This window comes from Brachyhypopomus gauderio, chromosome 16 (assembly GCF_052324685.1).
Source record: "Brachyhypopomus gauderio isolate BG-103 chromosome 16, BGAUD_0.2, whole genome shotgun sequence".
NCBI classification, from domain to species: Eukaryota; Metazoa; Chordata; class Actinopteri; order Gymnotiformes; family Hypopomidae; genus Brachyhypopomus; species Brachyhypopomus gauderio.
In genome coordinates this window covers 6,317,539-6,342,310 of record NC_135226.1, presented here as the reverse complement: position 1 = coordinate 6,342,310, position 24,772 = coordinate 6,317,539, and the positions used below count along the sequence as shown (strand labels likewise).

Genomic DNA, 24,772 nt, shown 5'->3' with positions numbered 1-24,772 from the left:
CTTCTTCAAAATATCAATGCAGTTACATGGTTGTTTGTTATACCAGCTACACTATGGTATTACCAACAGTGAGACTAACTACTCAGCAAGGCTGTGAGGAATGCACAGTGGGATACATTTGAAGATATATTTCAGATATAACAGGTCAAAATCATTAGAATGCAGCTGGTTTGTCTCCCTATCCATTTACATCAAAGATGAATCTTTGCTCACTTTATTCTGTATACATTGTCTGCTTCTCTGACAATCTGACAATGTTTAAGCTGTTACAGTATATTGCTGGTTCTGACCCCTTCCATTGAATGGCCCAATAGGAGATTTTGAAAAGTCTGTGAGCTAGCTGAGTAATACAAGGGTAAAAAACAATCATGTAATTGATTTTTGTACATTTATACAAAAATAAATGATAACTTGTGCAGTGTGACCCTTCATGTTCTCCTTGTCCTTAAATGACTTGTTTGCAAATTATAATTAGAAATTAAAAGAACTATTAAAAATAAAGTAAGAGATGTTTCTGCCTTTTTACCATGCAGCATCAACATTAGTCAAACATTACAGAATAATGTTTTCATTTAGGTGTTTTCTACAATAATCAATGACATATAGCAGATATATGCACCTTTTGTTTAACAAATTGAAGCAAGGTTGATCTGGCTAAATTCTTGGTTAAAGTTTCTTTCACTTCTTTTGTCCTTATACAGTAAATAAGTGGATTGATCATGGGTGGCAACAGACTATAGAGTAGAATAACTAGTATTTGAGCGTCAGCACTGAAGGAGATACCAATATAAGGGGCTAAATAATTAAAACATCTGGGTATGAAGAAGAGGGCAATTATCATGAGCTGAGTGCTACAGGTAGAGATAGTCTTCAACCGGCCCTGAGTGCTTGAGATTTGTATAACTGCCAAAATAATAGTACCATAGGAATACAAAATGAAAGCTAGAGGACAGAGCAACACAACCATGGCAAGAACAAATGTTGGAAAACCATAGGGGGTCCTGTCAGTACACGCAAGCCTTGTGATCGACACATGATCACAGTAGCACTGCATGATTGTATTGGCACTACAGTAAGGAAGAGGGTATGCCCTGATTACCATCGTTAGCACCCCGGGCTCTGCCAACAGCCAGGCCAAGATACATAAAATAATGACAGTGGAGTCTTTGACAATCATAGGATACCTGAGGGGATTGCAGACTGCTACATATCTATCAAAGGCCATTATGGCCAGCACAAATGAATTAACTGAACTTAAATAATGCACAAAGTACATCTGAATAAAACAGCCTAGGAACGAGATGCCTGCATCATTGAACCAATATCTAGCAATAATCTTTGGTAAAGTAGTGGTGCTAAACATGACATCACATGCAACTAGATTTAAGATAATATAATACATTGGTTTTCTAAGACTTTTTTCTCTCGCAAATAATGTAAGAAATATTCCATTCCCCACCAACGTGCATACATAGACGAGGAACATGGCTGCAGATACAAGGCCATAGTAGTTAGGGTGAAGTCCAGGAAAACCCACAATGATAAAGTTCTTCACAGAAGTGATGTTTCCTTCAGGCATAATTGTCAGATGACAAGACTTGATGAGACCTTGTCCACAGGAAAAAAAAAGAATAAGCTGAAGTTTATTCAAGCAATTTTTTTTTTTCTGAAACAAACAGACATAATGCGTAATGTCATATAATTGAGTTATTTGTAAATTTCACATAATGAAAACTCTTGAAATTTTACCTCTTTGTCTAATTCCATAACATGGTACTGCTCAAAACATTCAGCAAACCTCCATTTCTAGTCTTTATCTTTGGGGCAGCTTCAGCTCTTTGAAGAAGCTTTGTTTCCTTCCTTCTGTGTGACAGACACTAATGTAGTCTGTTTATAGTCACCATGGACTTTCCCAATTGGCATTACCATGTGATACATACACTATATTGCCAAAAGTATTCACTCACCTTCCTTGACTCACATATGAGTTTAAGTGACATCCCATTCCTATTTCATAGGGTTCAATATGACGTTGGTCCACCCTTTGCAGTTAGAACAGCTTCAACCCTTCTGGGAAGGCATAGGAGTGTGTTTATGGGGATTTTTAACCATTCTTTTAGAAGCGCATTTCTGAAGTTACATACTGATGTTGGCAAAGAAGGCCTGGCTCTCGGGTTGGAGGTCAGGACTCTCTGCAGGCCAGTCAAGTTCATACACACCAGACTCTGCCATCCATGTCTTTAAAGACCTTGCTTTTTGCACTGGTGCACAGTCATGTTGGAAGAAGAAGGGGCCAGCTCCACACTGTTTCCACAAAGTTGGGAGCATGGAATTGTCCAAAATGTCTTGGCATGCTGAAACATAAAAAATTTATTTCACTGGAATTAATGGACCAAGCCCAGCTCCTGAAAAACGACCCCACACTATAATCCCCACCTCCACCAAACTTTACACTTGGCATAATGCAGTCAGACAAATACCGTTCTCCTGGCAACTGCCAAATCTAGACTTGTCCATCAGATTGCCAGATGGAGAAGTGTGATTTGTCATTCCATAGAACATGCCTCCACAGTTCTAGAGTCCAGTGGCAGTGTGCTTTACACCACTGCATCCGACGTTTTGCATTGCACATGATGACGTATGACTTGGATCAGTGGGGAACCGTCAGGGCCCTCTCAGAGGGCCTAAAATATTCTTAAAACATTATAATTATCCAATTTTATTTTATCTACTCACAGTTTTACATCTTTACGACATCTAAACAATTACAAAAATATAAGCAAATAAATTATTCACCCGTGTCTATTCAGTCTGTGTTGAAAGGTGAGGGGTTAAGTGGAAGCCTGTGAGCCTGTGTCTCCCCCTATCAGGACTGTGATGCCCGCTGTTCATTTTACAGAGGGCCAGGCCGTTATAATTCAGCGCAATACCAGTTTCAAATGACAGTAAAATTGACCAATCATATCTTCCCTCTTAATGGGCGGACTTAACTGTTTGATAATTTCTGCCCGCTGTGGCGACGCTAGCTGTCGTTAGCGTATCACCGCTAGCTAGTTTCGATTAATCCCTTTGACATCCTCATTTACATATTCTGCTTCCAAGAACCACGGAGCTGTGAACCTTATTTTGTTTGGAAACTTATTTTGCTTAAGACGTTATCTAGTACAGATATTATTGTTTATTGCATTTCTAAAGCTGTACTGTCGTCTCAGTTTTTTCTATATTCATTATTGTAGTTTATTAAGAGAGGAAACCAATTTTTTCGGGGGGGGGGGGGGGGGGGGGTAGCGGGCCCAGGTTTAATGGTCACGGTTCGCTACTGACTTGGATGCAGCTGCTGGTCCATGGAAACCCACTCCATGAAGCTCTCTGCGCACTGTTCTTAAGCTAATTTGAAGGCCATATGAAGTTTTGTAGTGATTGACTGTGCGCTGAACGTTGGTGACCTCTTCCCACTATGCACTTCAGCATCGACTCCTTCAGTTTATGTGGCCTACAACTTTGAGGCTGAGTTGCTGGCATTCCCAAACACTTCCATTTTCTTATAATACAGCTGACAGTTGACTGTGGAATATTTAGGAGCAAGGAAATTTCACAAATGAATTTGTTGCAGAGGTGGCATCATATTAGTTCCACGCTGGAATTTACTGAGCTCCTGAGAGCGACCCATTCATTCACAAATGTTTGCAAAACAGTCTGCATGCTTAGGTGCTTAATTTTATACATATCTGGCCATGGAAGTGATTGGAACACCTAATTCCGATTATTTGGATGGGTGAGCGAATACTTTTGGCAATACAGTATGTATATAAATATATATGAAAATGCAAAACATCTAAAACTACTCTGTGAACCTCCCATGCATAAAATTCAATTAGTGAATTATAGAAATTCACATCTATTCTGCAAAGGATTATCTGTGGTATGTAGATGATCACTAGGGAACTGAACATTAAAACTTCTCATCCTCTTGCTGGACTCACTGGCTAAAGTGTGTGGTGACTGTCCTGTTATTCTGTGTTCATATCCACTGCCCTGCCACCCCATTCCTCATGTAGCCAATACCAGGTCTCAGTTCCTTTGACAGTCTTCTCATGCCTTGCTGGGCCTGGGTCCCCAGACGCATGGCACTTACAACAGCCAGATGCTAGAATTACACTTCCTGTGAATTTTTAGCAGCTGTGTTATTTACTGCATGTGCAAGGGTGAGGGACAAAGTCACATGGTGGTCTAAATAATTTAGTAGGTTGTAAGTCCATGGGACTGTGTGGGACTAGTGATATTGAACATGCATTAACAGTGCCCGTGAGGTTTGGCACTGCCTTAATCAGTAGCCTACGGATGCCACTGTAGTGTCAGTTGTAGAATTAGCTTATTATATAGTGAGCTTGGAGCTGGGTAGATCTCCATGCTAAACCTTCTGGAGGTGTTGTAGTCTTAATTCAGCGAAACTTCAGAGAAGGAGGGTGACTATTTGATAGTATGGAAGATGTCTACTCAACATGTGTTGTCTCCAAGGTGATTCATCTATTTTTATGACACGTACTGATAATGGGCAGGGAAAGGCTAACCAGGCCTTTACATAATACCTGACACGTTGCCAAATATAAGAACATCAGAACATGTGTATAATTGTATTGATAGAAGATCTTTATGTTCAAGATATAAACATTAGACAGTAGTCATTTTAACCATGATTAAGTCATGAATTGATGAATGGAATTAAGTCATGAATTGATGAATGGAATAATTTAATAAGTTTATTTCTTTACTGTGCAGGTAAGTATGTGCTAATCATCATGGCCCTCTTGTACGCCGTCATGCAGTGCAGCATTAGCATGGCCATATTCCCAATCTCCTTCCCCAGTGTGACTATCAGTTAACTGGGATTGCCAGGGATTTTCTTCATTATTCCCCTCAGGCCAACTTTAATATTATTAAGAAATTAATTTTAATTCCCCCATGATCACAAAATGCACCCCCTTGTCACACACACTATTGGGTTGGGAAAAACAGTGGAATTTTAATTATATGATATTGTGATGGAATTCCAAAATCACAATTAACCCTACAATCCAAATGAAAAGTCTGAACTTTAAGAACAGCAATTTGGCAGGCCTCTGAATCCCTTTGGACATATTAGTGTTGTGATACCATGGCTGTCTGCTTGGTGTGAGGCAGGGGACCAAACTAGAAATTCTAACTCTGTAAATGTCACTCTGTCAGTAGCATAAACAGGTCCTAATTAGTCTGGTTCCCTGGAGTCTTCATTAGTACATGTTTATCTGTCATTATCCGTTGATGCCTTTGAGACAGCCTGGTACACAAGATACATCTAAACCTTCTCTTAGGAGACAGCATAACATAACAAAGCTCAACATAACACACACACACACACACACACACACAACACTTTTTTAATGTATGTAGAAACTTTGGAGCTATATTATAATAAAGTATATTTAAAATGTGATTCTTCAATATCAACTTACAAATAATGGCTGTAGATGTAATACTAAAAAAAAGATGTAATACAGAACAAAAAATGCTGAACAAATAATGGCAACATAAAACCCAGGAAAATAAACAGAAACAAACATAAACCTACTGACATGCTGATGACAACACTCTCTTGATCTTGTTTGATTCAGAATTAGTAAAGCATGCCTCAGTTAAAGAGGTTCATTCTGAACAATCGTTCGATTTACCCCCAACACGTTTCAGTCCCATCACTGCTCCGGCAGTGACAATTTATTCACAGTTTGTGTACATGCAAACTGTAGCTCTGATATATTTTAATACTGATACACTTTGTCAAAAAGGTTTTCAGAACAATAACTATATGATCAAAATCAAATAATCGACAAATACACTGCATTTACAAATCTGAACAAACTTTTTAATTAACCCACATTAATTCAATATTTTTGGAGGATTATCACTGGAATATTCATTAACACCAGGGCACCACAACCACAGGGCCGCTGCAGTAGGCTTTATTAGGAAAGTAGTGGTAAACAGCAGTTTTAGGTTGTTACATTTAGTTGTTATAAAACTGATTTAATATAAGAGTGACAATTGCTGTAGGGAAAAACATGTTTGTATCCTACTGCTGTGAAGTTAATCAGGGTTGAGTGTGTTTCTTTTTCTTTTTTTTTTTCTTTTGTGTGGTTAAAGCATGCATACAATAAACCAATGAGCACATGTGTAGACCTTTGCTGCTGTCTATATATACCCACCAGTTGGGTTTTTGGGCAGATTTCAAGGCATGGCAGTTTGAGGACTTCACAAACCACTGCACACTTCTAAACTAGTTTGAAATGCTGAAATGTCTTTAAATGCTTTCAATATGGATAAACTGAAAGACATGAGCAGTTTCTAGATTTTTTTTTACTGTGCATTACACTACACTGGATCACATTCTACAGAGCACAGAACAATCACTTTGAAGGTTTACATTTTTAACAGGAAAAGAATAATGTCCTTTCAAAACATCACTAGAGGAAACATCAATGAATTCATTATTGGTGGATTTGACACTGTGCAAAGACCTTTAGCTGTTGGTGTTGTGCTGCTGATAATGTATGTTCTTGTTATGATTGTTAACTTTGCAAACATATATTTCATTATATTAGATAAGCGTCTGCACCAGCCAATGTATCTTTTTATCTGCAATCTAGCAGTTGTAGACATGCTGTACTCTACCAGTTCATGTCCAACTATGATAGGTGTTCTTTTAGTTGGCTGTAAAACTATCTCTTATGTACCATGCATTGTTCAGATGTTTGTTTTCCATTTGTCTAACATCATGGAGATGTTTGCTATTGCCGTTATGGCATTCGATCGTTTCATTGCCATCGGAAGCCCTTTACAATATCAGTCTATTCTGACCAATGTCCGCTGTGTTCTAATCACCATGTTACTGTGGATGGTGGCTTGTGTTGTGCTGATCATACTGCCTGTTACTGTTCTTCCTCTACCACTATGTCAGTCAACTCTGAAATATCTCTTTTGCGACTATTCTGCTGTTGTGAGGGCAAGTTGTGTGGATCCTAATCCATATTTCAATACAACATCTATTATATCCTTATTTTTAATTTTTGGAACCTTTGGTTTCATCTGTTTTTCCTATCTAAAGATAATTATTGTCGTTGTAAAAATGTCCTCAATGAGTGACAAGAAAAAAGTCTTCCAAACTTGCTTTAGTCACTTGATAGTTATAGTGTGCTACTATGCACCCACATTTGTTCTTATTGTCTTGACCAGAATCGGTGTAGTTTTAACACTGGAAGAACGCCATGGGTTGATGGTTGGGTCCATTCTCGGACCTTCTTTGGTAAATCCTTTCATATATTGCCTTAAAACCAAGGAGATCAGAAACAAAATATTGAGAATTCTCTCAAAAGTTGAGCCAGCATTTTGAAAAAAGCAAACAGCTGTAAGAACGGTTTCTTCATGTTTTAATCATGTCAACAAAACCTGGCATCAGGCTTTGAGCAGTGAGGATCTTTCATACAATTAGTTTGTCATAAATTGAATAAAATTAATCTACAAATATTAATCTCAGGAAAGTGTTTCTTTCTAAAGATGTTCATCCCTGCCATGGCTTGTCCATATTAGAATATGTAAAAATATTACAAAAATAAAAATAATGAAATGCAGTTGTTCAGAATTTAAATGAGATATTTCTTAATACAATGTCTTTTTATGATATGTTTTTCTATGATATGCCGTTCGCATCTCCCACACATCTATATATCTATGTAAATGCCTTCAACATTTACGTTAACTTATATTGATATGTAGATAGCATACAGAGAAAGCTTTGTCTGTGTGGCATCTTTGATGAAATGGGAAGGTAAAAGACATTATATATACATTATATATTTTTATATATCATGAAAGTAGGGCATTTAAGTAGAAGCATGCAAAGGTGATTTCCTCATTTCAATCAGTGTATTGAAACAAAAGCCAACACCAGTGGTGGGTATACAATAACTTGAAGGGCAGCACTCATTGAGTCATTGAGGTTCTGGGGTGTGGAGTTATGAGCCTCCACATGGCGATTCAGCTGATCGTGCAGGATTTCTATGGGATTCAGGTCTGGAGAAAGTGCAGGCCACTCCATTTGAGGTGACCTGGATGAGCTGGAGCATTGTCATCCATGAAGATGAAATTAGGCCTGGGTTGTTCATGCAGAAGCACAATGACTATATTAATGATGTTATCCAAGTAGTATGGGCTTGTCAAAGTGTAGGGCAGTTCTGGATTTGACGAGACCAGCCCACGCTGAAACACTGCAACCATCAAAGACTCATCTGGTGACAACAGTGGTGATGCATAGCACTCTCCTTGAAGTCTGGCAGCCATCATTTCTGATTGGCGTAAATTGACTTTCAGCACTGAGGCCCACTGGTCCCTCATCCAGCGTAAATGCTCCCTGACCTATGCAAGACAATGACACCTGAGAACATCTTGTTTGAAGCCTCATAATGGTGAGGTACTGTTGTTCAATTGTATATACATACACACATACACACACACACACATACAGTACGTGTATATTATATGTGCAATTGTCTGGAAACCACTGCATCATGGGCCAACTTTTAAATTCAGTTGTATTTTGTCACTCATGAAAGTGTGACATGAACATGTAGCCACAGATGCTTGCAGATGATGGCAAAAAAACGAGAGAGAGAATCTGAAAACAACACCATGGTCATGCAGGGGTTGGGAAACCAGAAGGGCACTCAGCAATATGGCGATACACAAAACAGAATCTAAAATACAACATCGAGACAGTCCGGGGTCAGATCACGGGACAGCAAGAAAAAAAACAGGCAGATGAACCAGAGGGGCTAGGCAGAGACAAATAAAAAAAAATAAAAAAACAAACGATGTAGGTGAGGCAAGCACCAGGCAGGCAAAAGAAACATAAACACCTGGTATGCAAACAACCAAGGAAAGCCTGCAATACATCACAAAGTCTTTGAGGACTGGGCTTATATACACCTGGGGATGGGAATTAGTAATCAAATGACCTCATCACATTTACAGTGTCACATTTCTGAAGTCATCTGCCAAGTTTGGGTGGAATTGTCCTCATGGCAGATGGATAGACGTACTCATCAGTTTGTTGTCAGCATGTTCGGAGGACACTGAAAGTCAATAATCACATGTGTTGAGAGAAAGGCCTCATCTATTAGTAATCAAGTGACTTCCATCTGTAGCTTCTCTTTGTGGCATAATGGGTAGTGCAGTCCTCAGTGGCGAGAGACGTGACAGAAAGAAGAAAAGCACAATACTAAATGCTTCCATAATGCAATATATCTGAATATACAGCAGTTTGATCCAACATTATTGTATGATTGGTTGAAAAAAGCTCTAACCATACTGATATTTGTAATAACAGCATAGGTTTTTTTTAAGGCCAAGCCATCACCATAGCCATAACCCAAACATGCTTCTGAGTGCTAAGTAACAATGCATTTCATGCAAGTTATCTATAGATTTTTTTTAATCAATGCTCAAATTTTTTATCCTAAGACAATTCCTGTTTAAGTCAAGGCACCGGATATGCAAAATAGGAGAATGAACAAAGTCACATGTTTCATCAACCAATGGCCTTCTTCCTAAATCACTACAGATCTGTATAAATATCAGCTCAACATCTCCCAGATTAGATGAAGCATTAGGTCTACCCAAATATAGTAAACACTGCAAAGTTGTTCGGTAATGGTTTTATTGGATATTGTAAAATGTTCCATTGACTTTGGGGAATGCATGTATCTATAATGAACTTTGATAGAACATTTGCTAGAGAAGGTAACATCATGTCACTTCAAAATATTTCTAGAAAAGCAATCACTGAATTTGTCTTTGGAGGGTTTGATACTGTGGAAAGTCCAATGACTGTTGGTGTTATTTTGCTCATACTGTATATTATTGTTATAATTGCTAATGCTGCAACAATATGCTTAATAATTACAGATAAAAAAATGCACCAGCCAATGTACCTTTTCATCTGCCATTTGGCAATTGTAGACATGGTCCACTGTACAAGTTCATGTCCAACTATGATTTGTATTCTTATCACTGGATATAAAACAATATCTTATGTACCATGCATTATTCAAATGTTTATTTTCCATTTGAGTAGTGTAATGGAAATGTGTAGTATTTCTGCCATGGCATTTGATCGTTATATTGCTATTGGAAAACCTTTACAATACCATTCTATCCTAACAAACTGTCGTTATTTTCTGATCACCATTGTACTATGGATGGTGAGTTGTGCGGTTTTGAGCATGCTACCTCTTTCGGTTGTCCCTCTACCAGTCTGTTACTCAGTGTTGAAGTACATGTTTTGTGACTATGCAACGGTTGTCAGAGCGACATGTATAGATCCAGAACCATATTTTAATGATGCATCAATATTGACAACCACCATCATTTTTGCAACTTTCGGTTTCATTTGCTTTTCCTATATGAAGATTTTTGTTGTTGTTATTAGAATGCCCTTAAAGAGTGACAAGACAAAAGCACTACAAACATGTACTAGTCACTTGGTAGTCATAGTCTGTTATTATGCACCCACATTCATACGAATAGTTTTGACCAGGACTGGTGTAGTATTAACAATGGGACAACGAAACGGACTGATGATTGGGTCAATTATTGGAACTTCGTTAGTGAATCCTTTCATTTACTTTTTTAGAATGAAGGAGATGAGAAATAAAGTATTGAGAGTTCTCAAAAAGCCTGTCAACAAAACCTAACATCAAGTAATGTGAAGCTAGGACCTTTATATTAAAAACAATTTGTCACATTATTGACAGAATTAAATTAATGTACAAAATTTTTTTTCAGGAAAGCTGCTCTTTGTCTTTTTTGTCATTTGTTTGAGGTGTTTCCTTTCCCTTAAAGGAGCGGTGGTATAAAAAAAAACAATATTTCATTGCAAATGTTTTGCCTTCCTTTGATAAAATTGCACTGCCATACATATTGTTTGCATTCACTTTGCATGCTCATTAAAGATCTGGACTCAAACATTTGTAAAGTGTGTCAACACAATGTAAAAGTGCTATATAAATAAATTTGACTTACAATATCTTAGAGGTATGGAGCATTTCCTTGAATTATACCTGGTGAAATCTCTGGTGGACTTTCAGTTTGTAGCCTGTCCCTATTGCCAACTATACAGAGAAAACTTCCAGAAAGCAGTATTTGTTAAAACAAAAAGGGTGTTCTGCTGTCTTACTACAGCAGTGTGGATTAAGATGTGTTGAGTCTGCTGCTTTGCATACATATCGGGTTAGCACCTGAGGCCTACTGCTGAAGATTCTGGAAGCCAGCCAAAATTCCCAAACTGCACTCCTTGAAAAATAGTGTACTGTCTGTAGAGTGACAATCCAATGTTTAAGGAATTGATTTTCTTGGACGAATTCAAAGCAAGTACTTAGAGCATGAAGATTAGAGGGATGAGACAATCAATCCATGAGCAGGTAATGAGTTTTAATAAATTAGGGGCTAAGAAAATGGCATAGTGCAGACACCAAAACAGAGTCCAAAACTAAGCTAGACACATAAAAAACCAAAAGGGTGATAAAGGGGACAATGTCAGAAAATACCTGCACACTCCAAAGCCCACAGAAACATCCATGCTACAAACACAGCTTGGTTTGATGATCACAGTAGCTGGCAATACTTCACATTGAGTGAAGCTCGAAAACATTACCATAATCCATCTAATATATTATTTTATATAAACTGAAATTATTTAAATTTTATGATTTGGTTGATTATAACATACTGTTAGTTATGTACAGTATAAGGCTCACCAAAACACACTACCTTTAAACATTCAGATAAACTTTGTGAAGAGAGAGTCCTGTTATAATTTTAAGGGAATAGAGATGTTCATAAAACCTAAATTTAGAATGTGTTTGAAAGAACGGTGCACCTCAATCCAAGGAGTGAGATTGTGGAATGATCTGGAAGATTATGTTAAAAGTGCCAAATCACTGTACAAGTTTAAGAGAATGATAAAGGCTCAACTGTTAAAAAAATATGAAACAGTATGATCTGTATACACATGATTTGTCATTCTAGAAAGATCTGATGCTTTTTGTTTTGTTTTGTTGACTGAAGATTATTGTTGTTTGAGTTTATATTTAAGGAAAAAAGGGGCAGACATTTAAAGATTGTTTTCTCCTCTCTGCTACCTTTCATTTCATTTTATTTCTTTTCTTTTTATTGTACATAGAATTATTTGTCTTTTTAAGAAATTAATAAAGTTTGAAATTAAATGAAAAAGCCACTGGAGAAATTAAGTAGGGAGACTGATGAATGACCTCAGGAACAGGTGAGCTCAATGACAGAAATCATGGTAACCAGGCTAGTATTCAGATGAGGTGGACCACAGGTGAGGTGGACAATGTGAAGAACCATACTGTGTAGCAACAGTGTAGCCCTTTAAGAATTTTATGGCAGTTTTCACTTCCTGCTAATGTGGTTTACAGTTTTACAGTCAAAACAGACTTCTCATAGAAACCTATAGGCAGGAGTGGGCAATTTACATGGTAATAGTGCTATGCTTGGCCTGCAATTGTTTTCCTGAATGCCACAGGGTGAGAGAGAGAAGAGAGAGAGAGAGAGAGAGAGAGAGAGAGAGAGAGAGAGAGAGAGAGAGAGAGACATCTGTACTCTGTCCATCAGGATCACATGAGTACTTCAATCATCTCAAAACTACTCAGCAGAGTATCTATCTCAAATCCTATCCATATCATGTTGTGGTTTTTTGCGACTTGCAGTACCTCAGTTAGCACAAATGGGTGTTTAGGTACAATTTTACTTCATGATTTGTGAGATGTAAGTTTGTCTGTGTTATATGGGTCTAGGACCTGGCTACATGATGTTGAACACCTACCTATCTCATCACATTTACAGTGTCACATTTCTGAAGTCATCTGCCAAGATTGGGTGGAATTGTTCTCATGGCAGATGGACAGACATACTCATCAGTTTGGTATCAGCATGTTCAGAAGAAACTCAAGGTCAATAATCACAAATGTGTTGAGAGAAAGGGCTAATTGACACAATCTCTCTCACTGCGCATAACCAATAGAATCAGGTTGGCTTCCAGCTAGCACATAGCTCTCTCAAAATAGCTTAGAATAGCACAGCATCGCAGCTCTCAGTCACCGTCACACAGCATAACACAACACTGAGGCTCAACTTCCTAAGTAGCCAGTTGCTACCAGCTGGGGCAAAGTGCCACTTAGCAACCTGGAAAGGAACTGCTGGCTACAGCATGTTTATAGAATCCATAAAAATTTACTAATTAATTTTACAAATTCAAATTCTATGCATTTGTTTATTTGACAAATTTGTGCTTTTAAACTATTTGAATAAAGTTGTGTATTTTTGTAACATGCCTCTTCTAATGGGAATTGGGAAGTGTGCACACCCATGTGATAAACCAAAGAGCAAAATAACACTGAAGTCTATAAATGGCCTACAGTAGTTTCTGTTTCCACAGTTGCTCTGACATTAAAATACACTGAGGATTTGGATGTTCACAAGCTAAGCAAAAATCTCAGGCACTGTGTTGTACAATATCAAAGATTTTGAAAAGAAAGGAGAGAGAACAGAAAGACTATTTTGGACACTCCACGGATAATTCTTTATTCAGAATGCCTTTTTGTGCCCTTCAGTCTGAAACAGAAAACACAGTGAACTATGTTTGAAAATGTTTCTAGAAAAATTATCACTGAATTTGTTATAACAGGATTTGATAATTTAGAAAAACCAACAACTGTAGGTATTATTATATTTATTGTATACACTGCTGTAATGGTTGCTAATCTTGCAAATATATACTTCATTGTCTTAGATAAACGTCTGCACCAGCCAATGTATCTTTTTATCTGCAATCTAGCAGTTGTAGACATGCTCTATTGTACCAGCTCATGTCCAACTATAATAAGTATCCTTCTAGCTGGCTATAAAACCGTATATTATGTACCATGCATTGTTCAGATGTTTGCCTTTGGTTTAGGTTTTGTGATGGAGCTGTTTACTATTTCTGTCATGGCATTTGACCGATTAATTGCCATACTCAATCCCCTGCGGTACCATTCTATTCTGACAAATTTCCGCACTATTTTGCTCACTATTTTACTGTGGATTCTGGGTTCTGCTTCTATGGCCATAGTGCCTGGTACAATACTTCCTCTGCCACTGTGTTACTCAACTCTGAAGTTTGCTTTTTGTGATTATGCGGCTGTGGTAAGTGCAACTTGTGTAGATCCAACTCCATATTTTAATATGATATCATTGTGTTCCTTCATACTTATGTCTGGTACATTTAGTTTTATTTGCATGTCTTATCTTAGGATAGTTATAATTGTAGTCAGAATGACCTCAAAGGGTAGCAGGAAAAAAGTGTTTAATACTTGTATAAGTCACTTGATAGTGATAGTCTGCTATTATGGGCCCATCTTTGTAGTAATAGGTCTAACCAGGATTGGGTTAGTTCTAACACTGGAGGAAATACTTGGCTTGAAGATTGGGACAATTCTTGGTCCTTCTTTGGTAAATCCTTTTATATACTGTTTTAGAACTAAAGAGATAAGAAATAAAATTTTGAGAATTCTATCTAAAGTTCAACCAGCAGAATAAAGAAGACAGTAATCTTGAATGATTCATGCATGGTCTCTCTTTAACTATATTCTTACCAAAATCAATTTTGTGAGTTAAAGGTTATTTTATTTCCACTGATTACATATATCTTATCAGAATGACTGGCAGTGATAACGTTTTGAATATTTCTGTCTGTATGCTTAACTCTGTTGTTTGAAAGTACTTTTTTCTGCAGCCATTCCAAACCACTTGCTGGTTTTCAGCACCTTATAACCCCTAGGTGCATCAACATATCATTTCGTACGTATTAATTATTGCCTACATAATGTAGACTGATGCTTTAAGTTTATATCTACTTTTTGTGTACTTTGTTTTCTTCCTGTAGGTCAACAATTTCAATTTAATTCTTAAATTTACAGATGTTTGTATTAAATATTATGTATGCCATATTCAAATCATACATATTCAGATTTGCCCTCTACTGTTGTTGGACTCTTTACTTGAGAGCTGCTGTATATATCTTGTGCAGTCTGTCTCTCTGTTACATATAAACATGTGTTTCATATGGATAATCTTTTTTTAAGTACCAAGATTCCTGAGCGCAGAAGTCTGTTCACAATGATGACAGATAATGGATATTTACAAAAATTGAATCTGTAAATTAAAAAAATATATATTTTACAAGAGGGGAATGTTTAACTATTGCAATAAGCCTTTTAAGAATACTTATTGAGGATTTCCCTGACCATCTAAAGGCAGATTAGATTATCTGTTAGTGTCTCTATTGCTACAATGTTTTCAAAGCCCATAGTTATTAAAGTCACACTTTGGCATTTAGATAATAGAAGCTTACAATCTGATTCCTATGTTACTGCAATGGAAGTAGAAAATAAGTGGATTTTAAACATTTTGTATGACAGGCTACATCTCAAAAGGTGACATTTACACATTTTATGTGTATATCCCAGATATTTAATATAAGATCACCTCAAGATCAATCTCTCACAGAGCAAACACAAGTGCAACCCAATTTCTTTTTTGAACTCTTTTTGCTCAAATGTCTAAATCATATTTTTAAGTGTTGGGTTAATCTGTCCAAACAGGTCATATGTAAATAAAACTCTGGTGTGGATTTATTTAATCTGCAGTAATTTGTCATTAGTAAAGTTCACAGAGTATCATTGAATTTGTTCTCCAGAGTTCTCTGGGCCAAAATATGTACGCACATTTTTGCAGGTTCTCTCACAAGGTAGATGTTTCGTTTTTTTTTTTTTTTTTTCCTATCATGCAAAATGCTTTTGAGAGGGCTGTTAAACTGTTTGTCCAAACCCTGAATTAATTTAAGTTACAAAGATGCTTTCCAAATTGATTGTTGGTGAGAAAAATGTGTTGTGTTGATGTTTATGTTGTCTGTGTCTCTGTCAAGTTCACGTTAAATTGTAAAATGCACTCTGCTGGGGCTGTTGTAAATGTTGGTTTGTGTCTTGGTTTTGGTTCACTTATGGAGCGTGGTGCGCCAACATTCACTGTTCTGTAAACGTGGTGGAATAAAGTTGGCTTTATCGCTGAATTCACAGTGATGAGAGTTTTATGGTGGTCGAGAAAACCCATCGCTCTGCAAAAGAAAAAAGCACTGTAAATACACAAAGCAAATTCATAAAAATGACAACATGTACGCTACATTTCAAAATGCGCTGTAAATTCTTAAATACTGCAAATGCAGCCACAACAAAACAGAAGTGTTTCTTGACAATTTATTTAAAGCACGGACTCTAGATTTTTAGCCAGAAACAAGAGTTATGTTATACAGTATCTCATTACATTGAAAAGGACTTAAGGAGTAAAGCTCTTTTAAATGTAGCTAACTATCTATTTAGACAGAAACTACGTTTTTTATTAGGGGCTTTAAGCCCTGTCTGCAGAATCGCCCCCTGGCATCAAATCACGTATTAAACAAATTGACAATTTTCTATGCCATCTACAGGCATAGGACATTTTTAGCTGATTTTTAGCTGTCTACATGTAGCCAATCGCGAGAAATCCAGCTTTGAAGTTGTTGTTGAAAACACATGGATCACGTGGGTCTCCTTGAATGTCTGTTTAAAAGGCAGGTTTATGACATAAGATGACCATGTTTTGTCACCTAAAATTAATTTACTATCAAAGCTTCAATATCACACTTGAAAACAGTGGAGAAAATGTTAGGGTAAATTCCTTTATTTGCTTGCTCTCCTTTGCTGAGTACAACAAACAATTCTCGAACTATCAAGGGTGCAAGGAGACTTTATTGTCATTCACATCACATGTGGTACATGAGGTGGAACACAATTGAGAACCCAAGGTTCCAGTTTTTACCCCAAAATAGCAGCAATACAATAAAATACAATAAAAATAGAATTAAAAAATAGAATAAAGTAGAATAAAAATAAATCTGTAATAAATAAATAAATCCTATGTAGTGTGTAAGTGAAAAAAGTGACTGTGGGTGAAGTGTCTTGTGTAAAGTGACTGTGCAGATTGTCAGAGACCAACTGAGTGCTGGTTCTCATTTAGAGTTTGTGAGTCTGACAGCTTCCGGGATGAAGCTGTTCCTCAGATAGGAAGTTCTGCACTTAATGCTCCGCAGCCTCCTGCCTGAGGGGTAGGTGGGGTCTTTCATGATGCAAGCGGCCCACCCCCTGCATCTGGAGGTGTAGATGTCTGTGGTGGTAGGGAGGCTGACTCCGACAGTCCTCTGTGCAGCCTTCACCACCCTCTGCAGAGCTTTCCTCTCTGCAGCCGAGCAGCTTCCGTGCCAGACGTTGATGTTGGAGCACCGTACGCTCTCCACCACACATCTATAGAAGGAGAGGAGAACTGAGCTCTCGAGTCCAACTATTCTCAGCCGCCTGAGGAAGTAGAGCCGCTGATGAGCTTTCCTGACCAGACTGGAAGTGTTGTTGCTCCAGCTGAGGTTGTCGCCCAGGTGCACACCCAAATACTGGAAACCACTTCCACAGCAGATCCTCCGACATGCAGAAGGGGGTGGGTGTGTCTACCCCTTCTGAAGTACACAATAATCTCCTTTGTCTTCTTCACGTTGATGCAGACACTCTTCTTTCTGCACTAACCTTCTAGGTGTTCTACCTCCTGTCTGTAGCCGGACTCATAGTTTGTGATACATCTGATCACTGCCATGTCATCTGCAAACTTCACAATATAAAGAATGAATGGCTGAGCAGTCATGTGTGAGCAGCGTGAAGAGGAGGGGGCTCAATACGCAGCCCTAAGGGGTGCTGATGGAGGAGGAGATGTTCTGTATCCTGACAGACTGTGGCCTGTTGGTCAAGAAGTCCAGGACCCAGTTGCAGAGTGAAGAGCTTAGTCCAAGTGCAAAGAGTTTGTTGACCAGGGTCTGGGGAATCATAGTGTTGAAAGCAGATGTGAAGTCCACAAAGAGCCAATGGACATAGGAAACCTTCTGCTCCAGGTGGGTGAGGGTGGTGTGGACCATGGAGGATCCGACTCATCACCAACCGCAGTTTACCAAGGAGGTTATAGCGAAGGCGCAGAGACAAGTAATGACAACCTTTTTATATATTATTATGGACTACAATTTGGTATGCATGTGTATTGAATGTATGATGACGGCCGTCGAATGTGTGGAGTGTATGCGTAATTGTTTTGTGAAGTTGCTTTGATTTTAGATCACCGGAGTTGGAGAAAGATGGTGTGACCCGCACCTGCTGGGGGAGGAGCCTACGATTTAAAAGGTGTGCAAGCGAACCAGCAGGAGGGGAGCGATATTGCTATTGCTTTGCATCGGGGCTGACACTATAGACTTTGTGGTTGTTTGTATAAGAAAATAAAGTGTGAGAAAAGGAAGAAACGGGGTCCTGATCTCTCTGAAACTCTAGTCCGAAGTGCCTTCATACCACTACTGGCTCACTCTACCACAGTCTGGATCGGTTTGTTCTGTAGGTGTACTGTTGTGGGTCCCCAGTGACATCAATGGTGGCTTTGATGTGTGTCATAATGGTAGCAGTCTTCAGACAGGTGGGGACCAAGTGCCAGGACCGTCGATAATTCTCCTGCACAGCACTTCAGCAGCCATCCGGGGATGTTGTCAAGGCCTGCAGCTTTCCGTGGGTTGATCCTTTTAAGGGTCCTCCGTACGTCTGCCGGGGTAATGCTGAAGGGCTCTTCTCCGGGTGGTGAGTCTGGTGCGGGGGGTGTATTGGCGTCCTCAAAAGCGAGCATAGAATTTATTTAGAGCCTCAGGCAGAGAGGGGTCTCTGGGGCTTTGTGCATCTCATGTTTTGTAGTCTGTGATGCACTTTATGTCCCTCCACATGCACCATGGATCCTGGGAGGAGAAAAGTCTCTGGGTCCTCTGAGCATATGCAGTTTTTGTTCTCCTAACACCTGTGATCACCTCTCTTCTTGCCAGACCTTAAGGCAGCATCTCTGGCTTTCAGCAGAGAACACACCTCTGAATTCAGCCAGGGTTTCTGATAGGGTAGGAGGTCATAGTCTTGGTTGTGGTGACATCCTCCGCACACTTGTTGATCTACTTGAGCACAGCAGATGAGTATTGCTCCAGATCTATCTCTCCTTCATTCTCAGCAGCCTCCCTGAAGACCTGCCAGTCTGTGCAGCTGAAGTAGTCCTGCAGCACAGCATCTGCATCACTGGGCCACACAGTGATGGTCTTCTGTGAGGCAGATAATGTGGCAGACACTTCACAGTGAGCTTTTTTTTGTTGCTTCAGAACAAATACTGTTTGTAAACACAGTTCGTGCACCAGCCTTTATTTATGTAGAGACAAACGCTGCCTCCACATGATTTCCCAGACCGCTGGTCACGGTCCACCAGTCCGTTGAGCTGGAAGGCTGAATCCAGCATGCTGTCGTTCACCCAAGTTTCCATGAGACAGAGCACAGAACAGTTCATCATCTCCTCCGAGACGCTCATCTTCAGCCGCAGCAGATCCATCTTGTTGTCCAGAAAGCGGACATTGTCCAGGAAAACCAATGGGATTGGGGGTCTGTTAACATTAGCCTTTAGCCACACTAGCACTCCAGAGTGTTTGCCCCATTTCTGCTTACGCAAGCACCATCTCCTTTTGGCCTTTGTCCACTGACCTGCCATGCCGGTGTCTGTAGGAGCCACAGTCTGCCTAGCAAAGCTCGTAGTCTGTGATCCATAGTATTGATCCTTTCTGCCAAGCCATCTTGACGAGTTGTGTTCTGCTATATCTCGCACGATTGGAGCACATGAAGTTCTCACCTGACGAGGCAGAGAAGTCAATAAGCCTCAACAGCGACAAGCTGACACCTTCAAAGTGATTGAAAGCTGTTCAAACCAAAAGTTCACTCAAAGCACAAAACAAGCCATCTGGGTTGTAAACATGATAACCTAAGGTAGGCTAAGCTAACATAAGCTAAGCTCTCCAGAATGCACGGAAATTGACTCTGGAATTTAGAAATAACAGGACCCACTAGTTCACACTGGTTCTAGAACCATTTCTATTGAGAGAGGCTGTACTTTATTATTTTCTGAAGTTACCCAGGGTGAAAGGTGAAAGGCTGGAGTGGGCTTAGTTATAGCTCCCTGGCTCACTGCCTTTGTGTTGGAGATTTCCCCAGTAGACAGGAGGGTTGATACTGGAAGTTGCCTCTTTTGGGGATTCCATCGTTCTGCTGGAGGACTTCAATGCACACGTGGGCAATGACAGTAGGACCTGGATTGGGAGGAATGGCCTCTCCGATATGAACCCGAGTGGTGTTCTGTTATTGGACTTCTGTGCTCGTCACAGTCTGTCCATAATGAACACCATGTTTGAGCACAGAGGTGTCCATAAGTGCACATGGCACCAGGACACCTTAGGTCGTAGTTTGATGATTGATTTTGTAATTGTGTTGTTAGACTTGCGACCATGTGTCCTGGACACTCTGGTAAAGAGAGGAACTGAGCAGTCAACCGATCGCCACCTAGTGGTGAGTTGGATCAGATGGTGGGCCAGGATGCTGGACAGACCTGGCAGACGTCTTTAACTCCCACATCCAGCAGAGCTTTGACGGCATCCCGAGGGAGGCCGGTGACATTGACTCAGAGTGGATTTTGTTCCATGCCTCCAATGTCAATGTGGCAGACCAGAGCTGTGGCCGGTGTCGGTGTCTGTCATGGCGGCAATCCCTGAACCCGGTGGTGGACACCTCGGGTAAGGGAGGCCATCATGCTGAAGAAAGAGCGGATTGTGGCTTTGGCTGTCACGGAGGCAAAAACTGGGGCGTGGGAAGAGTTCAGAGAGACCATGGAAAGCGACTTTCGATTGGCTACGAGAAGATTCTGGCAAACCATCTGGCAACTCAGGAGGGGAAAGTGGTTCCTGACCAACACTGTATATAGTGGGGCTGGGGATCTGCTGACCTTGACTGGGGATGTCATTAGACGGCGGAAGGAATACTTCAAGGATCTTCTCAATCCCATCATCGTGCCTTCCACAGAGGAAGCAGAGCTAGACGACTCAGATGGGGGTTTGCCCATCACTCGGGCTGAGGTGACCAGGGTAGTTGTGAAACTCCTTGACGGCAAGGCTCCGCCCAAAAAAAATATTTGTAATGGTGACATTTGCACATCAATATGTTAACAAATTAATGTGACTAAATAACCTTTTAGAATCAGTACCTTGTGACCTTGTTTTCAGTAGCTTCCCCATTGTCAGTTTAGTTTCATATCGCATTTCTTGGTTTGTGCGAAAACGTAAATGCAAAATATTGTTTTGGCTTTGTTTCTTGGTTAGTGTAATAGTTTGCTTGGTTAGTGTAATAGGTTGCTTATTTGTCTGTGTTATTCTGTTGGCATATATGTCACTAGATTATCATTCATACTAGATTCATAGGGCACACCAATAACCCACTGGCCCGCACCCCCCACTGTGAAGCGTTAGCGTCTTTTGTCTTGCTAATGCAACAGACTGTGCTGGAACCTCCAACCCCCACATTCACAGAAGCTTGTTCAGTACTCAAAGTAAAGTGAAGCCCATAGACTGAGCCAAAGCAAGTTTATTTGTATACTCAATTAATGTTATGCCATTTCAAGTTTTAATGTCTAAAAATTGTGTATGTTAGTGTATTGCAGGCTATGGTGAACATAACAAATCTACAAATAAATGTCTATAATGTTTTCTGTTACACAATGAACAAAAAGCACAAATAGGCAAAAGGAATTACAAAAATCTAATTATAAAAGGTAGGCTATGTACCTTTGCGTAACAAAATGCAAAATTATTAAAATGATATACAATGCGGGATGGGATAATGTTCCTTTTGTTCTCTTGCCGTATTGTGTTGCCGTTTCAAATATATATGAATGAATGAATGAATCTTCAACTTATATAGCGCCTTTCTATATACCCAAGGTCGCTTTACAGTTTTAACACAGGTACAACCAATCACACTCCGGAGAGAAGCGGCAGCCAATTGCACACAGAGTACTCTCTACCGGGTTCCACAGCCCCCTGGGGGACTGAATGGGGTGCAGGAAGGGGAGAGAGGACAGACCCTAGTGGCAGAACACCATCCACCACTGGGCATACAAGCAAATACACTCACACTCAGACAACTGCTTTATATATAGTATATACAGTGATGGCATTACTGATTACTCCTTTTAAAAGTAACTTAGTTACGTTAGATTACAAGTTACTTTAGTAGTTACATTCAGCAGCAAAATAAATTTTTCCAATACTCACTTTATTGGAAGTGCATTTTTAACAGTAACAATGTATTGAAGCAGGTTCGGTAACCGAGGCAGAAAATGCTTAATCCAAAAATGCCGAGGAGGGAAACTTTATTGATAACGCAACCCTGGTGCGCGCAGACGCCACGCCCCCAGTGTCACCGAGAGGAGTAGTAGTTGCTACAGTATCTCCTGACATTACATTTGTGTAGCTGCGCTGTATTATTTGTAAATTTATTTGTAAACGTAATACAAGCGAACTGTTCAGTCAGACAGCTACTTGTTGTGAAACTAAATACCATTACAATTTCAAGCATTTTAGAGTAGGCTACATTAGTCAAAATTCCAGCATTTTAAAACGTGGAACACAATGCAACATTAAAATTCAAATCCTTGTTTTTGAGGGGTGTTTCTTTACACTACCACATATCGTTACGGGAGGACACAAAAAAAAGAAAAAATGAAAAAAAATGACTTGTAAAACGCGCTCGCGCTCTCACAGGGTCGCGCGCAGCATGTGGAGTCGAGCGCTACGGTCAGACGCAAAAGTAGAACTGAGCCAAGAAGAAAGCAAACATATATTTTTATTATTTATTATTTATTTATTAATTATTTTTACTAGGGAAAATAAAAATAGTAACGCACAGTTATGTGGATAAGTAACTTTAATCTGATTACTGGACTGGAAATAGTAGCGTGTTATATTACCTGTTACCGAAAAAAGTGGCAAGATTAGAGTAATGAACGCGTTACTGACATCACTGAGTATATATTAAATAATATTAATAAATAAATTATTTATTTTAAGACTTTGGAAAGTGAAAAACTTTCGCTTTCACTTTCGATCAACGGACAAATTCTGTTTTTTCTTTACGCACACTCAGTTTGAACTTTGTGATAAATTTTGTTTTGAAAACTATTGATCTTTATTTATTTATACTGACATACAATTTGTAAATGACATACAAATCTTTGCGACAGCCGCTTACTGTCACTGTGACAGTTTCAGACCCCTTCTTGTGGGCGTGTCATTACTTTGTCTGCATGTAGTTATGTCCAGTGTTGCGAATAACGCCGTTAAAAATAACGGGGTAACAGCGTCATTCTGTCAGTAACCGAATAATATAATTAACTACTTTTCCTGTCATTACAACGCTGTTGACGTTACTGGTCATTAAAAGCGGTGCGTTACTATATATTGATATACTAACAGTAATTCGAGTGGACCCTTGCCCAGGCTAGTGAGGAGTAACAGAACTCGATAGGTCACAGTTCTCGGTGTAACAGCTGTTTAACTTAACAAGTCAGTAAGCGATTGACTAAGGCAGTGTTATGGTAGCCAATCAGAGCCAGTGTTTTTACACGTGTCCCGAAGCACACCAGCAGTGACACACAACACAAACGGATAAGAGGCAGAAATAGCAAGTCAGGAGCAAGCCGAAGAAAAATTTGCATTTTCAAGGTGGCGATATAAACATTATTTAAGACTTGAAATTAAATACTTGAAATTCCTGAATGTATACCAGACTGGGTATTTGATTCATTAAATTAAGAATTAAGAGGTTTTATTATTAATAGGGATGCACCGAAATGAAAATTCTTAGCCGAAACCGAAAATGAGGAAACCAAGGCCGAAAGCCCAAAACCGAAACACCGAAATACATTATGCCAATTATTAGTAACATTGGATTTATGGCTAACCTCACTAAAATCAAGGCATTGCTATTCAAAGAATAAATCAACTACAAAATTTGATTTGAAAATTTATTTAGCACTGACATTACAGTAATGCATATTATAAAATAAAATTATTGGTGGGCCGTTAACGGCGATAACGCTGACAATGGTCGACCACTAATTAAATTTAACTCGCTTGCAGACCATTTTTATTTGAGAGGATAAATATATGTATTTTATACGAGTTAAATTTAATTATAACTGACTGGCCTGAAAGATAAATATAAATTCTCTCATAAAAACGTGACGTGAGTTGCAACAACATTAAACAGCTCAGGTAAACACGCTTCTGAGAAATGTCGTCTGCTCGGCAAAACATAACGGGGCTCAATGTGCTCTATTAGCCTACGAAATCCCTACGACAGAGAACGGCTGATCGTCTAAGGCAACGAGTACCATAATTTTTGGTGTAATGTCCTTTTCCTTGGCGCCATCACTGGAAAACTTTTTGCTAGCTTTATCCAAATAAGCGCGTGCAGGTGGCGATTTTTGCTTGCGTCATCACAACACATTTTCGGCCGTGTTGTTTCGGTGATGAAAGTATTTCGGCGGAAAACCGAAAATACAAATTTAAGCCATTTCGGCTGAAAATTTTCGGTGCATTCCTAATTATTAAGTTTACTTCTGTTGTGAACAAACCAGTTGTTTCAGGTTGAGAGAATTAAAT

General features: G+C 39.2%; 4 protein-coding genes across 4 annotated transcripts; 3 read left to right on the top strand and 1 right to left on the bottom strand.

Annotated features, from left to right (window-relative positions):
• Nucleotides 1–592: 592 nt before the first annotated feature.
• Nucleotides 593–1,579, bottom strand: LOC143477847 (olfactory receptor 2AT4-like). The gene has a single exon (XM_076976694.1). It carries the CDS (start codon nucleotides 1,577–1,579, stop codon nucleotides 593–595), a length of 987 nt encoding a protein of 328 aa, XP_076832809.1.
• A 4,899-nt stretch (nucleotides 1,580–6,478) lies between these two features.
• On the top strand, nucleotides 6,479–7,423 carry LOC143478348 (olfactory receptor 1M1-like). The gene has a single exon (XM_076977304.1). It carries the CDS (start codon nucleotides 6,479–6,481, stop codon nucleotides 7,421–7,423), a length of 945 nt encoding a protein of 314 aa, XP_076833419.1.
• A 2,413-nt stretch (nucleotides 7,424–9,836) lies between these two features.
• LOC143478325 (olfactory receptor 1M1-like) lies at nucleotides 9,837–10,781 on the top strand. Its single transcript, XM_076977283.1, has one exon. The coding sequence runs from the start codon at nucleotides 9,837–9,839 to the stop codon at nucleotides 10,779–10,781; it is 945 nt and encodes a 314-aa protein (XP_076833398.1).
• A 2,962-nt stretch (nucleotides 10,782–13,743) lies between these two features.
• On the top strand, nucleotides 13,744–14,685 carry LOC143478444 (olfactory receptor-like protein OLF3). The gene has a single exon (XM_076977409.1). The coding sequence runs from the start codon at nucleotides 13,744–13,746 to the stop codon at nucleotides 14,683–14,685; it is 942 nt and encodes a 313-aa protein (XP_076833524.1).
• Nucleotides 14,686–24,772: the final 10,087 nt, after the last annotated feature.